This window comes from Hesperophylax consimilis, chromosome 22 (assembly GCF_061612785.1).
Source record: "Hesperophylax consimilis isolate HC1 chromosome 22, BYU_Hcon_1.0, whole genome shotgun sequence".
Lineage (NCBI taxonomy): Eukaryota > Metazoa > Arthropoda > Insecta > Trichoptera > Limnephilidae > Hesperophylax > Hesperophylax consimilis.
This window is the reverse complement of record NC_142857.1, coordinates 2,397,932-2,415,069: the sequence shown is the minus strand read 5'-3', so window position 1 is coordinate 2,415,069 and position 17,138 is coordinate 2,397,932. Positions and strand designations below refer to the sequence as shown.

Genomic DNA, 17,138 nt, shown 5'->3' with positions numbered 1-17,138 from the left:
CGAACTAGCATTCGATAATTCAATCAATACCTTGTTCTTGATCGAATCATGGAATGTTAATTGGTTCTTTATTCTTAGTGATTTACAAAATAGAATAAGAATAATTCAATTTTACTGCTAATTTCATCATCGGATTACATTTTAACTGAAAATTTAAATTTTGATTTATACTATACTACATTGGGGTATTACAGAATTTGTTATTTCACAAGCTAATTTATTTCTCAAATTTTATCAATATCAAAGACAAAACTTATTTTCACTCAGATCTATGGGAAGGATAATAATGTTCATCTTCATATAGAAATCTTAATATTTATTTCACAATTAAAGCTTAAATTTTTAAACTTTGAAATAACTTGTTAGTAAAATTATAATAAAATTTATTTATAAAGATATTTAAAATATCATTCTATTTTGAGGAGTGACATCTAGGTGGGCTGTTTTGAAACTTCAATTTATAACTTTATAACTAAACAATCAGTTCTAACTTAAATTTTTTTTTCTAATTTTCATCAGTAAACCATTTCATAGTTTAGCTTAGTCTTCGCAACATCAAGAATTAACATCAATGTTAAATCGCAATCATCACTACAAATTCAAGACCTTAACATATACTGCCCGGTGCAATTCATTGCTGCTTTTGGCCAAAACAATTACAATCTACATGGAAGGAAGAACTTCAAATTCATATGGACATCTTTACATAAAATGGACCTGTCATCTGCACTGGACAATATCAAGACTATCAAAATTGAACATCAATTTTCTTCTTCTACATTGATCTTCGGCTTTCATCTGTATACTCTTTGGATGCTCATCCCAGCAGTTTCAAAATTCATCATGGCCAGATTAGGAGGAGGAGTTTCGCCTTCATACAATCACCAAACAAACCTCTAAGCTGATAATCACCACTTCTGCCTTCAAGACCTGGACCCTGTACTTGACCTTCATATTGGATATAAATTTCCTGGTTTCAGGATACATTCTGAAATCAATTGTTCCAGAGCATATCACCTATTGGCATGATCAGCAAGCTTCCTGTCTTGAAATGTGTAAAGGCGCCAGGAGGGCCTCAAATTTCCTTTGGAAATTTTTTTGAAGGGAAGGGAGTAATGTAACGATTTGAAACTACTCGCCCCGGTGTCAAGCGCTTGGAAGAACTAATTAACTCAAGAAGCGTGCAATTGTGAACACAGCCACGGCCGGGTACTTAATCATAGACATCTGAGATTGCAAGCCAGTTCTAGGGAATTCGGACATCAGTCAGGACGCGCGTCACGGAACGGATTCCAGAGAGATTTGCGCCATCAAAAACGTGAGCGATTGTCATCATGCTAATTAGATTTCACAAAATGGTTTACTTTAATTTTATAAATTTGTTCTTCACAAGATAATTGGGAAGAGCTGGCGCCCTATATAATCAAGCAAGATTAATATTTGAGATGTGAAACTTATCCTTTTAATTTTTACTACCCGCAGAATAACATATTAGTATTGTATATTCGCATCACTAGTCAGATTTTGTTTAACGATCTGAACATGCCCTGATCTTAATAATGAACGTAGAGTCTCTTGCTATTTAACTTGATAACAATGTAATTTAATAGATGATTAAGTATTTTGATAATTAAACTCAATAAATTTTGTTCTGAGCACTGACGCAATTCTTTAATTTCTGATTCCCTTATTTAAGATTGTGCAACACATGAGTTATATGTTTATACACTTTTCAGAAATTACACACTAATAATCTCGGTACAATTCTTTCTAATGAAGGGGAACCCGGCACCTGGATTTGAATTTTCCTAGTAAGAAGGAGGTTAGTTATAAAACTGGCAAGCTTACGAGGGATACCAATTTTTAATAATTTTCTGAGTAAAACGTCTAATAAAACATTGTCAAAAGCTCCGCACACGTCAAGGCAAACACCGACAAGGGTTTCCCTATCGGCCAGGGCCAACTGGATATCAGAAGTCAGTATGGACACACTTTCGATCGTACTTTTTCTCTTTCGAAATCCAAACTGAGAGTTGGGAAGAATTTTCTCATTTTCTACAAACCAGTCTAAGCGTCTTTTGATCATATGCTCAGTTATTTTAACTAACGAAGACGACAGAGCTATAGGTCTGTAAGAGAGTCCGGAGCTAGGATCTTTCTGGGGTTTCAGGATGGGAACTATTATTTGAGTTTTCCAGGATGATGGTATTTTTCCGGAGTCAAAGATCAGATTTATAATCGAAAGAAAATAGTTTAGTGTAGTAATATCTCAGTTCTTAATAAAGCTATATAGAATTCCATCTACACCAGGAGATGAGTCTGTGAGATCGGTTAAGACCTCCGTTAGCTCTACTAAATTAAAGTGGGTATCCATCCAGCCCCGTGTTTTAAAAGAGTATGTGAATTCTGTTTCATTCCAATTACTCGCAGTTTGAGGAGCTAGTTTATCAGCAAATTCCTTCACCCACTCTGAAGAGAGTGGCCGAGTAACTGATGGGACGTGAGAACCCTTAAACCGACCAATTGAATTCCAAACAACTGAAGGAGGAACTTCGGGAGATAACGATGAGCAAAAATTTTTCCAGCCTTGCCTTTTTTTGTTTTTTAGAAGACGTTTGGTCTTAGCTTCAATCTGTTTATACTTTAGGAAGTTCTCCAAATTCACATTTCTTGAATAAATTTTTGCATATTTTTTCCTCTTATCTACTGCATCTGCGCATTCAGTATCCCACCACGGAGCTGGGGGAGGTTTCCCTTTGTTGCATGTCCTTTTAATGGGAATAAATTTTTCTGCAGCCGTAATGACTACAGACACCAACAACTCGTAATATTCCGCAACATTTTCTGTAGTCGGAGAGGGTAGATTTTGGACGGAGGACTTTGTATGATTTGAATAATCATTCCAGTTGGCACTGGCAGTTAAGAACTTCGGTTTTCGACTATTGCACTTGACATTCTTGTTGGGATGAAAAATATTTGAGGATTCAATGAGGATGGGGTAATGGTCACTTCCATGCGGGTCATCCAAAACCCTCCACAACAAAGATGCGGCTATGCTGGAATTGCAAATAGTAAGATCAACCATGCTGGGTCGCTGACCAGGAACTTGAAGGCGGGTAGGAGAACCATCATTGATTATGCATAGGTTTAGTTCGTCGAGTAAATCAACAATATCTCTGCCCAATCTGTCACAATTGTGAGCTCCCCACAATCCGTGATGGGCATTAAAATCTCCTAGAATAAGTGTAGGGGAAGTAACCTTGGAAAACATTGCTTCAAGGACTGATTTTGAAGGTTTTTTAGATGGAGATATGTACAGAGAAATTATTGTAGTGTCAAAAACCTTTGCGGCAGTTACTTGAAAGGAACAACCAATTGGTTTAACATCTACTGGGGAGAAGGGTAAGGATTTTTTAATGAAAAGAGCTGAGCCGCCCTTCCCATCTTGACGGTCGTCTCGAAGACAGTGGTACCCCCTGACTCTGAAATCAGAATCCGGCATCAGCCACGTCTCCGAGACGGCAGCCACTAAAATTAAGTTTGAGTTTAATGTGCATAAAAATTCTGCAGACTTGTTTTTGATGCTATGAAAATTCCACTGAAGAATCCTCATCAGAGGAGCCATTTCTAGTTGTATTATTGATAATTTGAGTAATTTGTTTAGCAACGTGGGACGGTATAAGAATGTTGTTGGTGTTTAAAGTTTGTAGGATATGTAAAAATGAAGAGATTAATGTAGAGTTAAGGTCGCTATTATAATTATGTTCTTTACTAGACTTTGAAAATGCATTGACATATGAAGAGGAAGGAAGTTGTCCATTGGGGAACCAGAGGAGGGATTCATGATTAGCATTATTTTAGCACTCTAGGCTTTGAGATCTTTTCAACAGTTTTCTTGAATGATGAAGATGAAGGTTTAGAAGGAATGGAATTTTTTGAATTTTTGGAAGTTATTTCTGAATAAGATGTTACGGATTTATTAAACATTCTTGATGCTTCCGCATAAGAAATGCTTTTCTCGGCCATTGTATGTTTTATATTGCGCTGTCTAGATAATTCAGGGCAAGTTTTGCTGATGGACATGTGATTTCCGGAGCAGTTTAGACATTTATAATTTTCCTCTTCTTTATTGCAGGAATCGCCACTATGAGACGAATTGCACTTAAAGCATCGAGATTCTGATCTGCAGAGGTTCTTCGTATGTCCAAATCTGCAGCACTTGTAGCACTGCGCAGTTGGGAACACATAGAGCTCTACTGCTAGGGAGACATGGAACATGGAAACATTTTGTGGGAGGTCTTTACTATCGAAAGTTAGGACAACAGATTGGGAGGGTCTCCATTCTATGGAGTTTCCCGTTTTAAATCTATAATTAAGTCGGCGCGCTTTAATAACTTTTCCAAAACCTTGGGGAACAGTGACATTCTCCAAGATGACCATATTCTATAGACCAGTGTGGTGGAATCCCTTTTGTAACTCCTAGCTTTGTAACCTGATATGTAGGTATAAATACGTTATATGAATTTTCCTTGGCAACATCGGATTTAAGAAAGCCATTGGCTTCAGCCGCTGTCCTGAATTCAACAGACAGACGGCTGCGGCCAACTGACTTTACCCCATTCCAAACAGGGTATATTTTATTTTTGACCAAAAAGTGACCAAAGTCTACATCATATAGATTTGTTTGATTTCCATCTTTGGAAATTTATGTCACATGTGTAATGAAAGGAGATCTGTCTAAATTGTTGTAAAGCCGTGAAGTTTTCTTCAGAGGTGTAGTAGTTGGTGATGGGATTGGTGCGGTGGAAGGGTTAGCTGGGCTGATTGGGAGAGAAGTTGAAGAGGAATTGGTCGGAGTCAAATTAGAATTACTCGCTGTTTTATCGATTTTCCTTTTTTTAGTACTTATCGACACAAAGTCAGAGGCTTCTGGTACATCAACGGCAATCATAATGCCCGATGATTCAGACAGTAAATCATTATCGGGAGGGTCGGGGGGTTTCTCTCGATCCATTTCAAAAGAGAACTTACTGTTAATAACCTAAAAAAAGGGCTACCTTAAATGCTCCAAAGAATTATTTACACAACACAAATTTTTACGACAGAAAACAAATAAACAAGATAAAATTATGTTACACTAAATTTGCAATAGTATTTAAAGCCATTATCTATTTAAAATTAATAATTTTGTAAGGATTAGTGAAATGACACTCTTGACAGCTGTCTACCATAGACAATCTCCAGAATAATAATTAAAAATATTTTGTGGTTGATACTTTTACAACTAAAAATAGATTTGTTATTAATATTTTTCTTTTTAAAACTTAAATTAGATTTAATTTTTGTTACCTCTTCAGGAGTGACTCCATTTTTCTTGTTGAATTTAGAATTCAAGACTATTGTTTTAGACTTTTCCAAAGCTCCTAATATTTCTAGTCTCATTTCTGCTGTTTTTAACTGGAGAAGGTCTGGGGCCGATGGGAACGGGAAATTTATAACCTGAAAAAATATTAATTCCAAATTATTATTGGCCTCGTAATCAATATCATCATATGCTACAACCACTGACATCAGAATAAATAGACCTGCCCTTAAGCCAAATTTGCATACCATTATCTTTCTACCAAGTTCTTTTATTATTTCAGTTTTGTGAAACAATGATAAAATAACAGACCTTGAAAATCAAATTTGATGAATTGTTCACTGTTTCTATCCATAATGAGTGTTTGCCTGATGTTTGAGGTTTGCTAAATTTTCAGAAAGATATGATTGTACAATTCAGCTTACCTTATCAATGCCCATGCACTTCATCTGCAGAAGCAGGTCGTCCACGGGCCTGGCCCTGATCTCCGGCTCCCTGTTGGCGGGCATGTCATGCTGATACACGGCGCTAGAGTAGAGACGGTAACAGTGGCCGGGGGCCACGCGACCAGCTCGCCCGGCGCGCTGCTGGGCCGCAGCGTGGCTAGTCCACACCACGCGCATGGCGGAGGCACCAGTCATCTTTTCGTACACCCTGGAACAAAATAGATTTAAAAAAAAATTAAAAACAGAAGTTTTTTTGGGTTCTTATCTGATATAGATTTAACATTTTCCAACTTGAACTACGAGTTTTTGGACACCTTGTGTATAGATAGACGGATGCAAAAAATGTTATTAGTTGCTATATTAAACAAGGTAAAATAAAAAAAATTGACAACCTAGTTTTCTGCTTCCCGCTATCCACCACATATTTGATGTCCGGAATGGTGAGAGACGTCTCCGCCACGTTGGTGGAGATGACGCAGAGCCGGCAGCCGGGGGGCGGGGGCGCAAACACCTTGGACTGCTCGGCCGGGGGCAGCATGGAGTACAGCGGGAGTACCCAAAGGGGGCTCGAGGTGGCCGAGGCTCCAGCCAGGGCTAGGGAGTCCCATTCTGCAAATAAATAGAGTAAAGTTAGATGTTTGTAGAACAGTCAGGTCCAAAAAAAAAATTTTTAATTTTCTCTTATTCGACAAATCAAAAACAAAATTTAGTTCTTTAATACCTCCCTTACTTAACAAAATCCACATATTTTATGTAACATTTGAGGCCCCTAGAAACAAAGACGGAAGTGTCCACCAAACGTCAAAAATGAGTTGAATATGCAGTTTTATAGAGAAAGGTTCATTCTATCTCGAGAATATATCTGATTTTAATATAATTGTCATTAAACCATAGTATTTTGGCTTTAAAGTTTTGTTGTTGTAACAAATACGGCAGTGTCCACCTCCTTCCGAAACAAAAGCGGCAGTTTTTCAAATAGCCAATCAGGAGCCTTTATTCATAATGGCGGCCGTACTTGAATTCATACAAACTCGTGCGGAAGCGTGAGTGAATCGTGTAGTGAAAAGTTGTTATTTTTTGTGGAAATAACCATTTATTGTTAGTGGACGTCAAATATTCCAAGAATGGAAACTTTCCCCGATATATTGCCACCGGAATCAGTGAGAAAACGTGTCAAACAACCGCATAAATGGAAGGCAAACATCGCCAAGAAAAAAAGGTAAACCGTCATCATGTTGTAGGCAAATGTCAAAATATGACATTTTTAGATTTATCTGAATTTGTTCACAATTTTTTTTCACAATTAATCAAGTAAGGGGAGATGTCTACTAAATAATAGTAACTAATCGTTTTAATATTATTCACAGATATTCTCCAACGTGTTTACCATCTGCTCCCGCTTGCAACCACAAAACTTCAAAAAGTTTTCAATGCAGTAGCATTAAAATGACAGATTTGATACGTTTTCACAAGATTTTTTATTCACGTAAGGACAAAAAATATCAAGATGCACTAATTTTAAAATTTTGTAAACCAGTATCCATTAAACGTCAGCGACCTAGGAAAGGCACTTACAAAACAAAACAATTTCAAACAAAATTTTCATTTAGATTGTCCGACGGCTCCATAATTCCAGTGTGTCAACAAACATTTCTAAAGAGCATAAATATTTCAAAACAAAGGGTGCAACACATAATGGAATGTTTTTATAAAACTGGCAAAATTGCTACGGAAAATCGTGGTGGCGATCATCGGAGTCGTCATTTCGTGGAAAGGTTAGAATTCACCATGAATTTTATAAAGAAGTTCAAGTGCACTGAAGCACATTACTGTCGAAATGCTTCAAACCTTCGAAGATATTTACCTTCTAACCTCAGCATTCGGAAGATGTATTTAATGTGCAAGAAAAAAGCACAAGAAGATAAAGGAATTACCATCAGTCAATCATACTTCAGGAGTGTGTTCAATAAAAAATTTAATTTGGGGTTTGGAACTCCTCGCACTGATGTTTGTTCGACTTGTTTGCAATTGTCGGAAAAAATAAAACAAACTTCGGACGAACGTGAAAAAGTAGATCTGATGATAAAAAAACGAATACATAAAAAAAAATATGACGAGTTTTTCAAATATCTACAGGAAAGGAGAAGTGATTTGGTAACAGTTTCCTTCGACTGCGAAAAAAATCTGGTGTTACCAAAAGTGCCTGACCAGCAAGCCTACTATAGTCGGCAGTTATATTTTTATAACTTTACGACTGTAGTTGGTTCATCAAAAGAACCGTTAACTAAAGAAAATGTATTCAGTTACTGTTGGTTGGAAAATACTCATGTAAAGGGATCCAATGAGATAGCATCTGCAGTATACCATAGATTGAAGAATCTCCCCTTAGATGGGATCAAAACAGTAAGACTGATGGCTGACGGGTGTCCAGGCCAAAACAAAAATTCCATCATTATTGGCATGTGTATGCGATGGTTTTCTGAGGCTCCAGCTAGTCTTAAAAAAATTGAGTTGATTTTTCCGGTAACTGGACACTCTTTTATGCCAGCCGATAGAGTATTTGGTAATATAGAAAAAGAAATAAAAAAACATGAACAAATTATCCAACCGGAAGAATACTACAATATTGTATCCAATTTTGCTACAGTTATAAAGTTGGGTACCGAGGTAGAAGTAAGCGAATGGAAAAATGCTTCGCAACTTATTCTGAAGCCTACATCATCATGGGCATCTCGATTTTCGGAGACGAAAAGGTTCATTTTGAAAAGAAACAAGAATAAAACTACTATTCTTTTAAAAGGAGAAACAAATTATAGATGTGACCTATCAACTTTCCATAATATCTGCAAGAGGAATTTAACTGCAAATATGATAAATCCCAGTTTAATTGAGGCTAATCAAATTTCGGTTAATCCTTTAAAATTACGAGATGTTGCAAAACTGCTAAATATCCACTTTGGCGGTGACTGGAGAAATATTCCCGAATTGAATTTCTACTCGAAATTATGTCCAACTACTTCTCTTGTACCTCAAGAAGAAGAAGATGATTATGTTCACATAGAATGTAATGAGGAATCGGCAGAAATCGTGTCAGACTTATTAATGATTTAGTTAATTTTTGTATTATTTTATAATTTTGTTAACTTTTCTTTAAATCTATTTTTACCTTTAATTAAATCTATTTTACCTTTTTTAAATCTATTTTCTGTTATCCAGAATTTATGAAAATTTCTAAGATAGAAGTGACCTATCAACTTTCAATAATATCTTCAAGAGAAACTCAACTGCAACTTTTTCAATAAAAAAAATCTTCCTAAAAATATTGTTTTCTTACATTGACTGCAACATCTTTGAAATTGTCATTTACATCAAAAGCGGCAGTTTCCAACTGTTTGTGAAACAAAACAGCAAGTGTCCAAAATGGTCAAAATGATTGAAACAAAAACGGAAGTGTCCATCAAAAAAATTCATTTTTTAAAGAAACTGGGGCATTTAGATACATAGATGATTTAAAATAGTATTCTTAAACCGGTTTACTATCATATTATTAAAATTTCCTTGCATATTGATGAATAACGGACTGATTAAACGTTTTTTTTAGATTGCCAACAATTTAACAAAGTGGACACTTCCGTCTTTGTTTCTAGGGGCCTCATTTTATTACAAATAAGGAATTATACAATTTTCCAAATAAATGTCACTATCTCAATAATAATTCCTTTTCAAACTTTCTTCAGGCAGGTAGGTACCATATATTGAAAAAAATGCGAATGAGAAATTACAAATAAACACGACAATTTCACATTTTTCATCAATTGGAAAAGTATCTTTACTGAACTAAACTAATAAAACGGCCACCATCTTGAAACGGAACATACAATTTTTTTTACAGACAGACGAAATGCAAAACAGTCAGGTAAAACAGGACTTAGCTACGCTCAGCTAATTAAATGCATTGTTGGAGGGCATGGATCAATGGGGGTACAGAGGTTTAACAGTAAACCAAAACTTTTTCATGGGTATAGAAAAATGAACGATAATTATTGCTTACCATTTTCATCATCACTGTCTTCCATGATATCACTCTGTTCCCCCTGATCCAACATATCATCCTCCACCTCCTCGTCGTGGAGATCAAAATCATCCAGGTCAAACTTGGGCAGCTTCACCAGCTCGGACCTTTTCTTATCCCTCGCCAACTTCTTCTCCTTCTTCAGCATCAGCCTCATCTCCTGTTCTTCATCATCCTGATCCTTGATATTCTCCTCGTCTGATGAATCTTCATCCTTAATTACTACATCATTCGTATTATTTGATACTTCATCACCAATTTCATCAGTTATGTCTATTGTTGGTAAATTGTCATCAATTTTCTTTTTCGATTCAGTTTCTTTGTCAGATTTTGATTTTCTTTTGGATTTAGGCTTTGATTTCTCGGGATTGACTTTGCTAGTTGTTTCCGCTGCTTCTTCTAATTTTTTGCTATATTTTTTCAGAGGGAAAGCCATTCTTAACCTTTTAACTAGTGTGTTTACCTGTGGAAGAAAAATTAAAAAAAATAATAAAAGAAAAATATTTATATAGATCCACACCTAGGTGTGCATTTGTTTCTTAAACAAATCTACAGTTTTATTCAAAGATTGATGAAATTTTGCACACTCGACCTTCAAAGCAAGAGTAAGGACAATGTCTACCTGAGATTTAAATTACGAAAAACCACCTCCACCCCCTTTTCCCACCCCACGAAGGAGAATTTTGATACTTTATGAAATTTTGCACATTTGATGTTCAAAATAAGAGGAAAATTAGTGTCTACATCTGATTTCGAAAAACTCTGCGTGAAGCACGGGCAACACTGGGGACTCCCAAATGTATGTACATAAAGAAGAGTATCTGTGGCTTTTTTAATACAAATCTACAATTTTATTCAGATAATGATTATGTACTTTTTAACATGAATATGAAGGGAGTGGGGAGGGGAAGCGGAAGGTTGGGAAGTATCTGGCTATTCTGATCTGATGGTTAAAGATGACTTCAGCCATTTCAAGCAACGTTTCGATACTGAATGATGGTCTTTCACCAGGGGGATACTGGGAGTATCTTACCCTATAAATTTAAATTTCTGAACTTGCTATTATGCTTAGATTAAATGAAACATCATAAAAGAAGTGAAAAATGATATTTACAGGGATGCAACATCCGGGCGGTGAAAATGTTTACATTATATTTGCAGAATAAACTAAGAACATAAACTATAAATTGCACTATAGCATATAAACCCAAAATACTAAATACATATACATATTTTAGAAGGCGAAATAAGATAGGCTGTGATGTGTAAATTCCTGGGAATTTATTTTTGGGACATATTGCAGGAATTTTCATCCAAATGGCGAAATCCCCAGATTTACTAAAGAGACTGAGATTTTATATTTACAAATGTATCATATTAATAACAGCATGCTGAGGACAGAATTATTTTTGGAAAATACCTCTCAGTACCAAAGATACGAGCCTTCAAAATGTTGACATTAGCGGCCGGCCGATAAGGCCATACAATGAAGGTACCAATACCAATATACATATATCGACCAGCGTGGCAGCACTGCAAACTGCCATTCTAATTATTAATTAAGCTGCGTCCAGTTGTTTGCAATGTAACATGTTCTATGTGTTGAGTATATTAATTAGTGGATATGAAACTGATTTGGTACGAACCTCCTGCTGTCCAGTAACAAAAACTAAGATTCCTCCTTCGGGTAAAGTTGTGTGGATTTTTATAGTTTTGGAAAATGCTGATTTCAAATAATCCTCATCGGTTCTTTTGTTGAAGTGCAATGTCACAGGAAACTGCCGGGCCTCAATCTAAAATAAGAAGAAAGAAAATCGCTGTTAGCTTGATGTCACTGTAGGTCTGGTAATTATAAAAAATAAGTAACCGTGCTGTGCAACACGGAAATATTTAATTTTACAATCAACGTCTGATTAATGCTGTTTTGTAGTTCAATAACATAACTTGAGTAATTTTATAATCTTAGCTTTCGTTTTCGAGTAAACCGAGTCCAACGTTGGAATTTTTTAAAGGTTGTTTCTCAGAATTGAACGATTCATCAAATTTTAAAGTTGTTATTCAAGTACTTTCAAAGCCCTATTCAAGATCTGTGAAAGTCCTACTCAAGTTCTGTTTTCATCCAAGTATGTATTGTGAAACAACCGGCCTACGATTAAATAATAACAGAACTTCAATATGATTTTAGTAGCAACGTGTACAGACTGTGCGAGACAAGTTTATTTGCAAGGTGAGATGTTACACAACATGAGTAACGGATACTTAGTAAAAAGTGTCGAACATATAAGTGAGCTTACCTTAATGACAGGTGGTGGTACCCTAAACAGACGAGTATTCTCGGTAAAGTCCTCAATCCTCAGCGTGGCGGACATGATGACCAGCCGGAGGGGGTCGCCGCGCTTGCAACGAAGAGGAACGATACGCGAGAGCAGGCCGATGAGGATATCCGTGAACACGCTGCGCTCGTGCGCCTCATCTATTATTATCACAGAGTACTTGGACAGGGTGAAGTCTGACTCCACTTCTTTCAGGAGTACACCTGAAATTGTCACAAACCGAAATAAATGTTAAAGAATGTTGTATCATCATCAGGGTGTATAAAACTACCACCCTTGGCTCTATCCTGCTGACCTATCCTTTTTCTTAGGTGGCTCTTGGTGTGAAACTCGGAATGAACCATCTACGGGTCAGAAGGGATGTGCACATTTCTTCAGACTGATTTGTGGACGGTTCAAAAACTCTATCGACTATCATGAAGAGCATTCATTTCCATGTTTCTTTTACTAAAGGGGTTTTAATAAAGCATTTTTTTACCCCACTAGTGAAACATAATAAATCCGACCAAAAAAAAAGGTTTTTGGCATTTCTAAAAAATGTACAAAAATGAGATATACCTGTTTGTGTTGTGGGAGATGATTTAATAAAAATAAAAGCATATTTCCAACTCACCATCCGTCATAAACTTGATGTGCGTATCCTCCGTGACGTTTCCCTCGTATCGCATGAGGTAGGACACCTCCCGCGACGTGAGGCTCATCTCTGTGGCCACGCGCTCCGCCATGGCCACGGCCGCCACTCGCCGAGGCTCCGTGACACCAATCATCTTCTTGCTACGCGTGTAACCGGCTTCGTACAGGAACTGCGGGACCTGGGTTGTTTTTCCGCTACCTGGGGATGATTGATTAGATATTATATTTTGAGGTTATGTTTTAAGGGTTGCTAGACCTATCAGCATAAAAATATTGATTTATGCTATTTAATAATTATTGCACCTCAAACACAACAATCAAAAAGTGTCGGCTGTACATAATGAAAAAATAGACATGTTCATATTTGCTCTGTAGCAGAAATTGAACCCACCATCTCTTGACTCAAAGGTAAACACTTACTTGAGCATTACACCAAATACTGTAGAAAAATTAATGATACCTCCAACTTCTGACATTTCCAAACACATTCTGATGGCAGTATTCTTCACTAGCACCTCTTGGTGAAGCGAGTTCTGCGGGTTGGTTTTCTTTAATTTATTTTAATGGTTTTTGTGTGAAATATTTTCTTTGATTACATTAATAAATTATTTATATTGAAAATTTAAAAAAATTTATATTAGGTAACCTACGTACAATATTACTGTTTTTTGCTCATACATAAAAAAATATGAATGTGACTATGTATTAGGTTTGTATTAACAGATTTATAGATGCTTACCGCCACCAAGTACGTAGCATGTATTTGCCGCCATTGTCTGTCGGGTATGCAACACTAGCACCTCTGGCGGCCAGCATTGTCACCCCAATACAAGTGAATACTTCCAATATTTTACTGCAGTTAGACTTATTATTAATATTCTAGGGTATTTACATTATGAACTTAAAAGTTTGCCATTGTAATGACATTTTAAATATATGTATGTACACCATTGTTAAGGACGGGTGGTTTTGCAGAATTTGAACAAACCATCAAATTTCAAAGTTAATTTTCAAGTTCTGTGTAGGATCTATTCAAGTTCAATTACTATATCATTACTGGCCAGGGGCTTCATAAAACTGAAATAATAATAGAACTTTAATAAAACCTTCACAGATTTTAAACAATTCATCAAATTTTAAAGATGATTTTCAAGTCAAAGCAAAACAGCCCGTCCTAAGTCATTGTAAAATGGTGGATTGGATACTATACCATCTACTCAGTATAATAAAGACAAGAAAAACTTAAATAAAAAATGCGTTGAAGGAGACTCAAGACTAGTCATTTATTTAAAAAAAAAAAAAACTATTTTCACACATTCAAATAAAAGCATCTACACACCTGTTTCTCCGGCAATGAGAACTATAGCATTCTCATTTATGCACTCCACCACCGCCTGCTCTTCTCCTAGAATGGGCAACTTAAGTCGCGCCGCTTGTATTTTAGGATCGCGATCAACCTGAATAAAGATGGTCTCCCGTTTCTCCATGACAATCAACTTATCACCTACGTTCTTTTCACCGTCATCTTTAATATTCACTCTATTGTGTCTTTTCTTTTTATTCTTTTTGGCTAACTTCTCTGCGTTTCTTTTGAGCTCTTCTTCGTCAAGTAGTACTCCTTTTGCTTCTTCGATTTGCATTTTTTCATTTAAACTGAGCAAATTTTCATCTTTGTCTATTGTTTCTTCTTTCTTTTCTTCTTCTGGTTCTTCTTCCATCTCAATATCGGAGACATCGGAGCCTGATGATGAGGCTTCAAGATCAACGACGTTATAGTCTTTCTTATTTCGCTTTGTTTTCCCACGGGATTCTAGTGTTAGCAGATGTTTTCGTTTCCTTGATCCTAGAAAGAATAAAAAATTAACATTGGACAACATTTACCAAAAATACTACGTACACAAAACACTAGTTTACATTACAGAAATTATTAGTGGCATTGTGCTCAGTTCTGTCATACTGCTTAAAATATATTTGATCTGATGCTAAATATAATATCTTCTTAATACTATTTCTATTTTCTACTTTCTATTATAACTTTTTCCATCTTTCAGCATGTTTATATATTTAATCCATATGTTTACAGTAGACTTCATACAAAATAACATAATACCTCCATTTTCAATAAATAATAATAGTTGCTCCATTTTCAAAGAATAATTTAATTTAGGTACTTTTTAGAAACACCTTAATGGAAGTATGTGCCTACCCACTGTGCAAAAAATTGTAAAAAAACATTACTGTGCAGTCTTTAAAATACTAACAAAATTAAGAGCTACAATTTTAATAAATTTTAAATTTGTATATTTACTCACCAGCGATGGTTTTAATTTTGACATTTTCGTCATTGGCTCCAACCACGGGAACTGTTTGTGCAAGATTAGTATAGTCAATATCATCCACATCCGCTTGCCTTAAATTTTTCTTTAGACCCTTGGACTGCACAGCAGAAATGGATGTCATCTGATTCAACTCTTCAACATTCACCTGAACCTTGGCCAATGCCTCAAGCAAGGAAGCTCTCTGAAAATAAAATCATTTTGTCAAAAGCAGCAAGCCAAACCTGTGAAACCAATACTAATGTATGGCAGTGAGCATGTAACTGGCAGAGGAAGGATGAAAGTATAACTGAATGCTGTAGACATGAGATCCATGAGGAATGTGTTACTTAGCCATGTTTTTCTTAAAATATGAACTAAACAAGTTCTCTTTAAAACTTCGCGGTGATTCTGTATGCATCAGAACTGCGAGAAACTCCACAGATTTAAATTATAAACCAAAATTCCGAGTTTCATTGGAATAGAATAGGTACTTACGTTTTCTTTCTTTTGTTTTTTCTCCACAATTTTCTCGAGTTTCTTTCTCTGTTGTTTTGAGAGAATTCTGACATTGCTCGAGGTATCCTTCTTAACTTTAGTGTGTCGTTTTGACGATGGTAGTACCAGAGCATTACTGCTATCATCTCCACCATATTCTTTAGTGGGAAGGTCAACACTAATCTGCAATTAAACACAACAAATATAATTTAAACCACTAAAACACTTCTGATAATGAGTATTATCATATATTTCAGGAAGTATTATTTCAAAACAAAAGCACACTGCTGAATGATAATAAGATTGAAGTATAACGTTTTAAAGTTGATAAATTCATTACGAACCTTCTGAGTCTCTGAATCGTCTACTTTTGTTGTAAATGATTGTCTAGCCTTCCAATTATATCCCTTTTTCCCCATCGTGAATTGTTTATACTGATGGCTTATTTGACATTTATAGGTTAGCAATACATGCCAGATACATGCTGTCAATATAGTGGGTCATCTATGGAAATGGAGTAAATAAAAATAAGGATGCCAGATTAAAAAAAAATTAGGGAGACTCTGTCCGAATTTAGCAACATGGTAGCAACACTTTACGGATTAAACCATAGATGCAGGGGCGTATAACTCCCGCATGACCTTGTAACCCTGATGGGAGGAGTTATTCAATACCCAAATTCTTATAGACAAAGCTGTTGTGGCTGAAAGCTCAGATCTCATTGGCTTAGAGCAAAAATTGTTGTTTGATCTCTCGCTCTCTACCATAGCGACTTGTGTAACAGAAAGAGAAGCTAAGCATGCTTTATGCTCCGATAAAAATTAACGGTAATTTCCAAGACGCCATTTCGTAAGTTGAAAAGTCAGTTGATGTTTTTACGTAAATATTTTGAATTTTCTTTCACCCATCTAAAAATAATGTTACGTGCTAGAATTCTTCAAGGTGATAAATTAATATTTAAATACTGAAGACAATATTAGTGATTTTTTCAAACGAAAATCTGAAACAGAAAAATCAGAAAAGGAAACGGTCACATCTGGGATAAATTGATAAATTAATGCCGTATTGTGTTAAAGTGTGTTATCCGGTCTATCTCCACCAATTGAAAGAAGGACCCGAACCCGTTGTAAAATACAGGTACTAACCTCTCGTTCTTTGATACAATGTTCCTGATTTCTGAATGTACTTCATTGGCTAATAATTTAATTAATTTTCCTTTTCAGACCTATCCGTATTCCGACGCGATATAATACCACGTATTAGGATGCTAAAACTGCTAAAAAAAGCCACGATTACATCATACAAGGTCATTTAAACCTCTCCAGAATTGCATCATGTAAGTATTCAGATTTAACCAGCATTTTCCATGATGTTTGCTGACGACAGAGCTGTGGAAATTATATGAAACCCTTGCAGGAGAATTTGAATAACTTCTAGTGCTGTGGCAATAATAATGAACACTTAAATTTGTTGAATATG

At 35.9% G+C, this 17,138-nt stretch overlaps 1 protein-coding gene across 1 annotated transcript in view; it reads right to left on the bottom strand.

Moving 5' to 3' along the window:
• kz (putative ATP-dependent RNA helicase kurz) overlaps positions 1-17,138 on the bottom strand; it is a 73,647-nt gene that overhangs the window by 24,849 nt on the left and 31,660 nt on the right. The window contains exons 2-12 of the mRNA XM_089645269.1: positions 16,004-16,163; positions 15,660-15,842; positions 15,159-15,366; positions 14,186-14,689; positions 12,827-13,045; positions 12,175-12,416; positions 11,527-11,673; positions 9,860-10,343; positions 6,201-6,417; positions 5,788-6,016; positions 5,350-5,499 (exon numbers count right to left, since the gene is read on the bottom strand). Coding sequence (XP_089501395.1) covers positions 5,350-5,499; positions 5,788-6,016; positions 6,201-6,417; positions 9,860-10,343; positions 11,527-11,673; positions 12,175-12,416; positions 12,827-13,045; positions 14,186-14,689; positions 15,159-15,366; positions 15,660-15,842; positions 16,004-16,078 — 2,658 coding nt within the window. The 5' untranslated portion in view covers positions 16,079-16,163. The remainder of the gene's footprint in view (positions 1-5,349; positions 5,500-5,787; positions 6,017-6,200; positions 6,418-9,859; positions 10,344-11,526; positions 11,674-12,174; positions 12,417-12,826; positions 13,046-14,185; positions 14,690-15,158; positions 15,367-15,659; positions 15,843-16,003; positions 16,164-17,138) is intronic.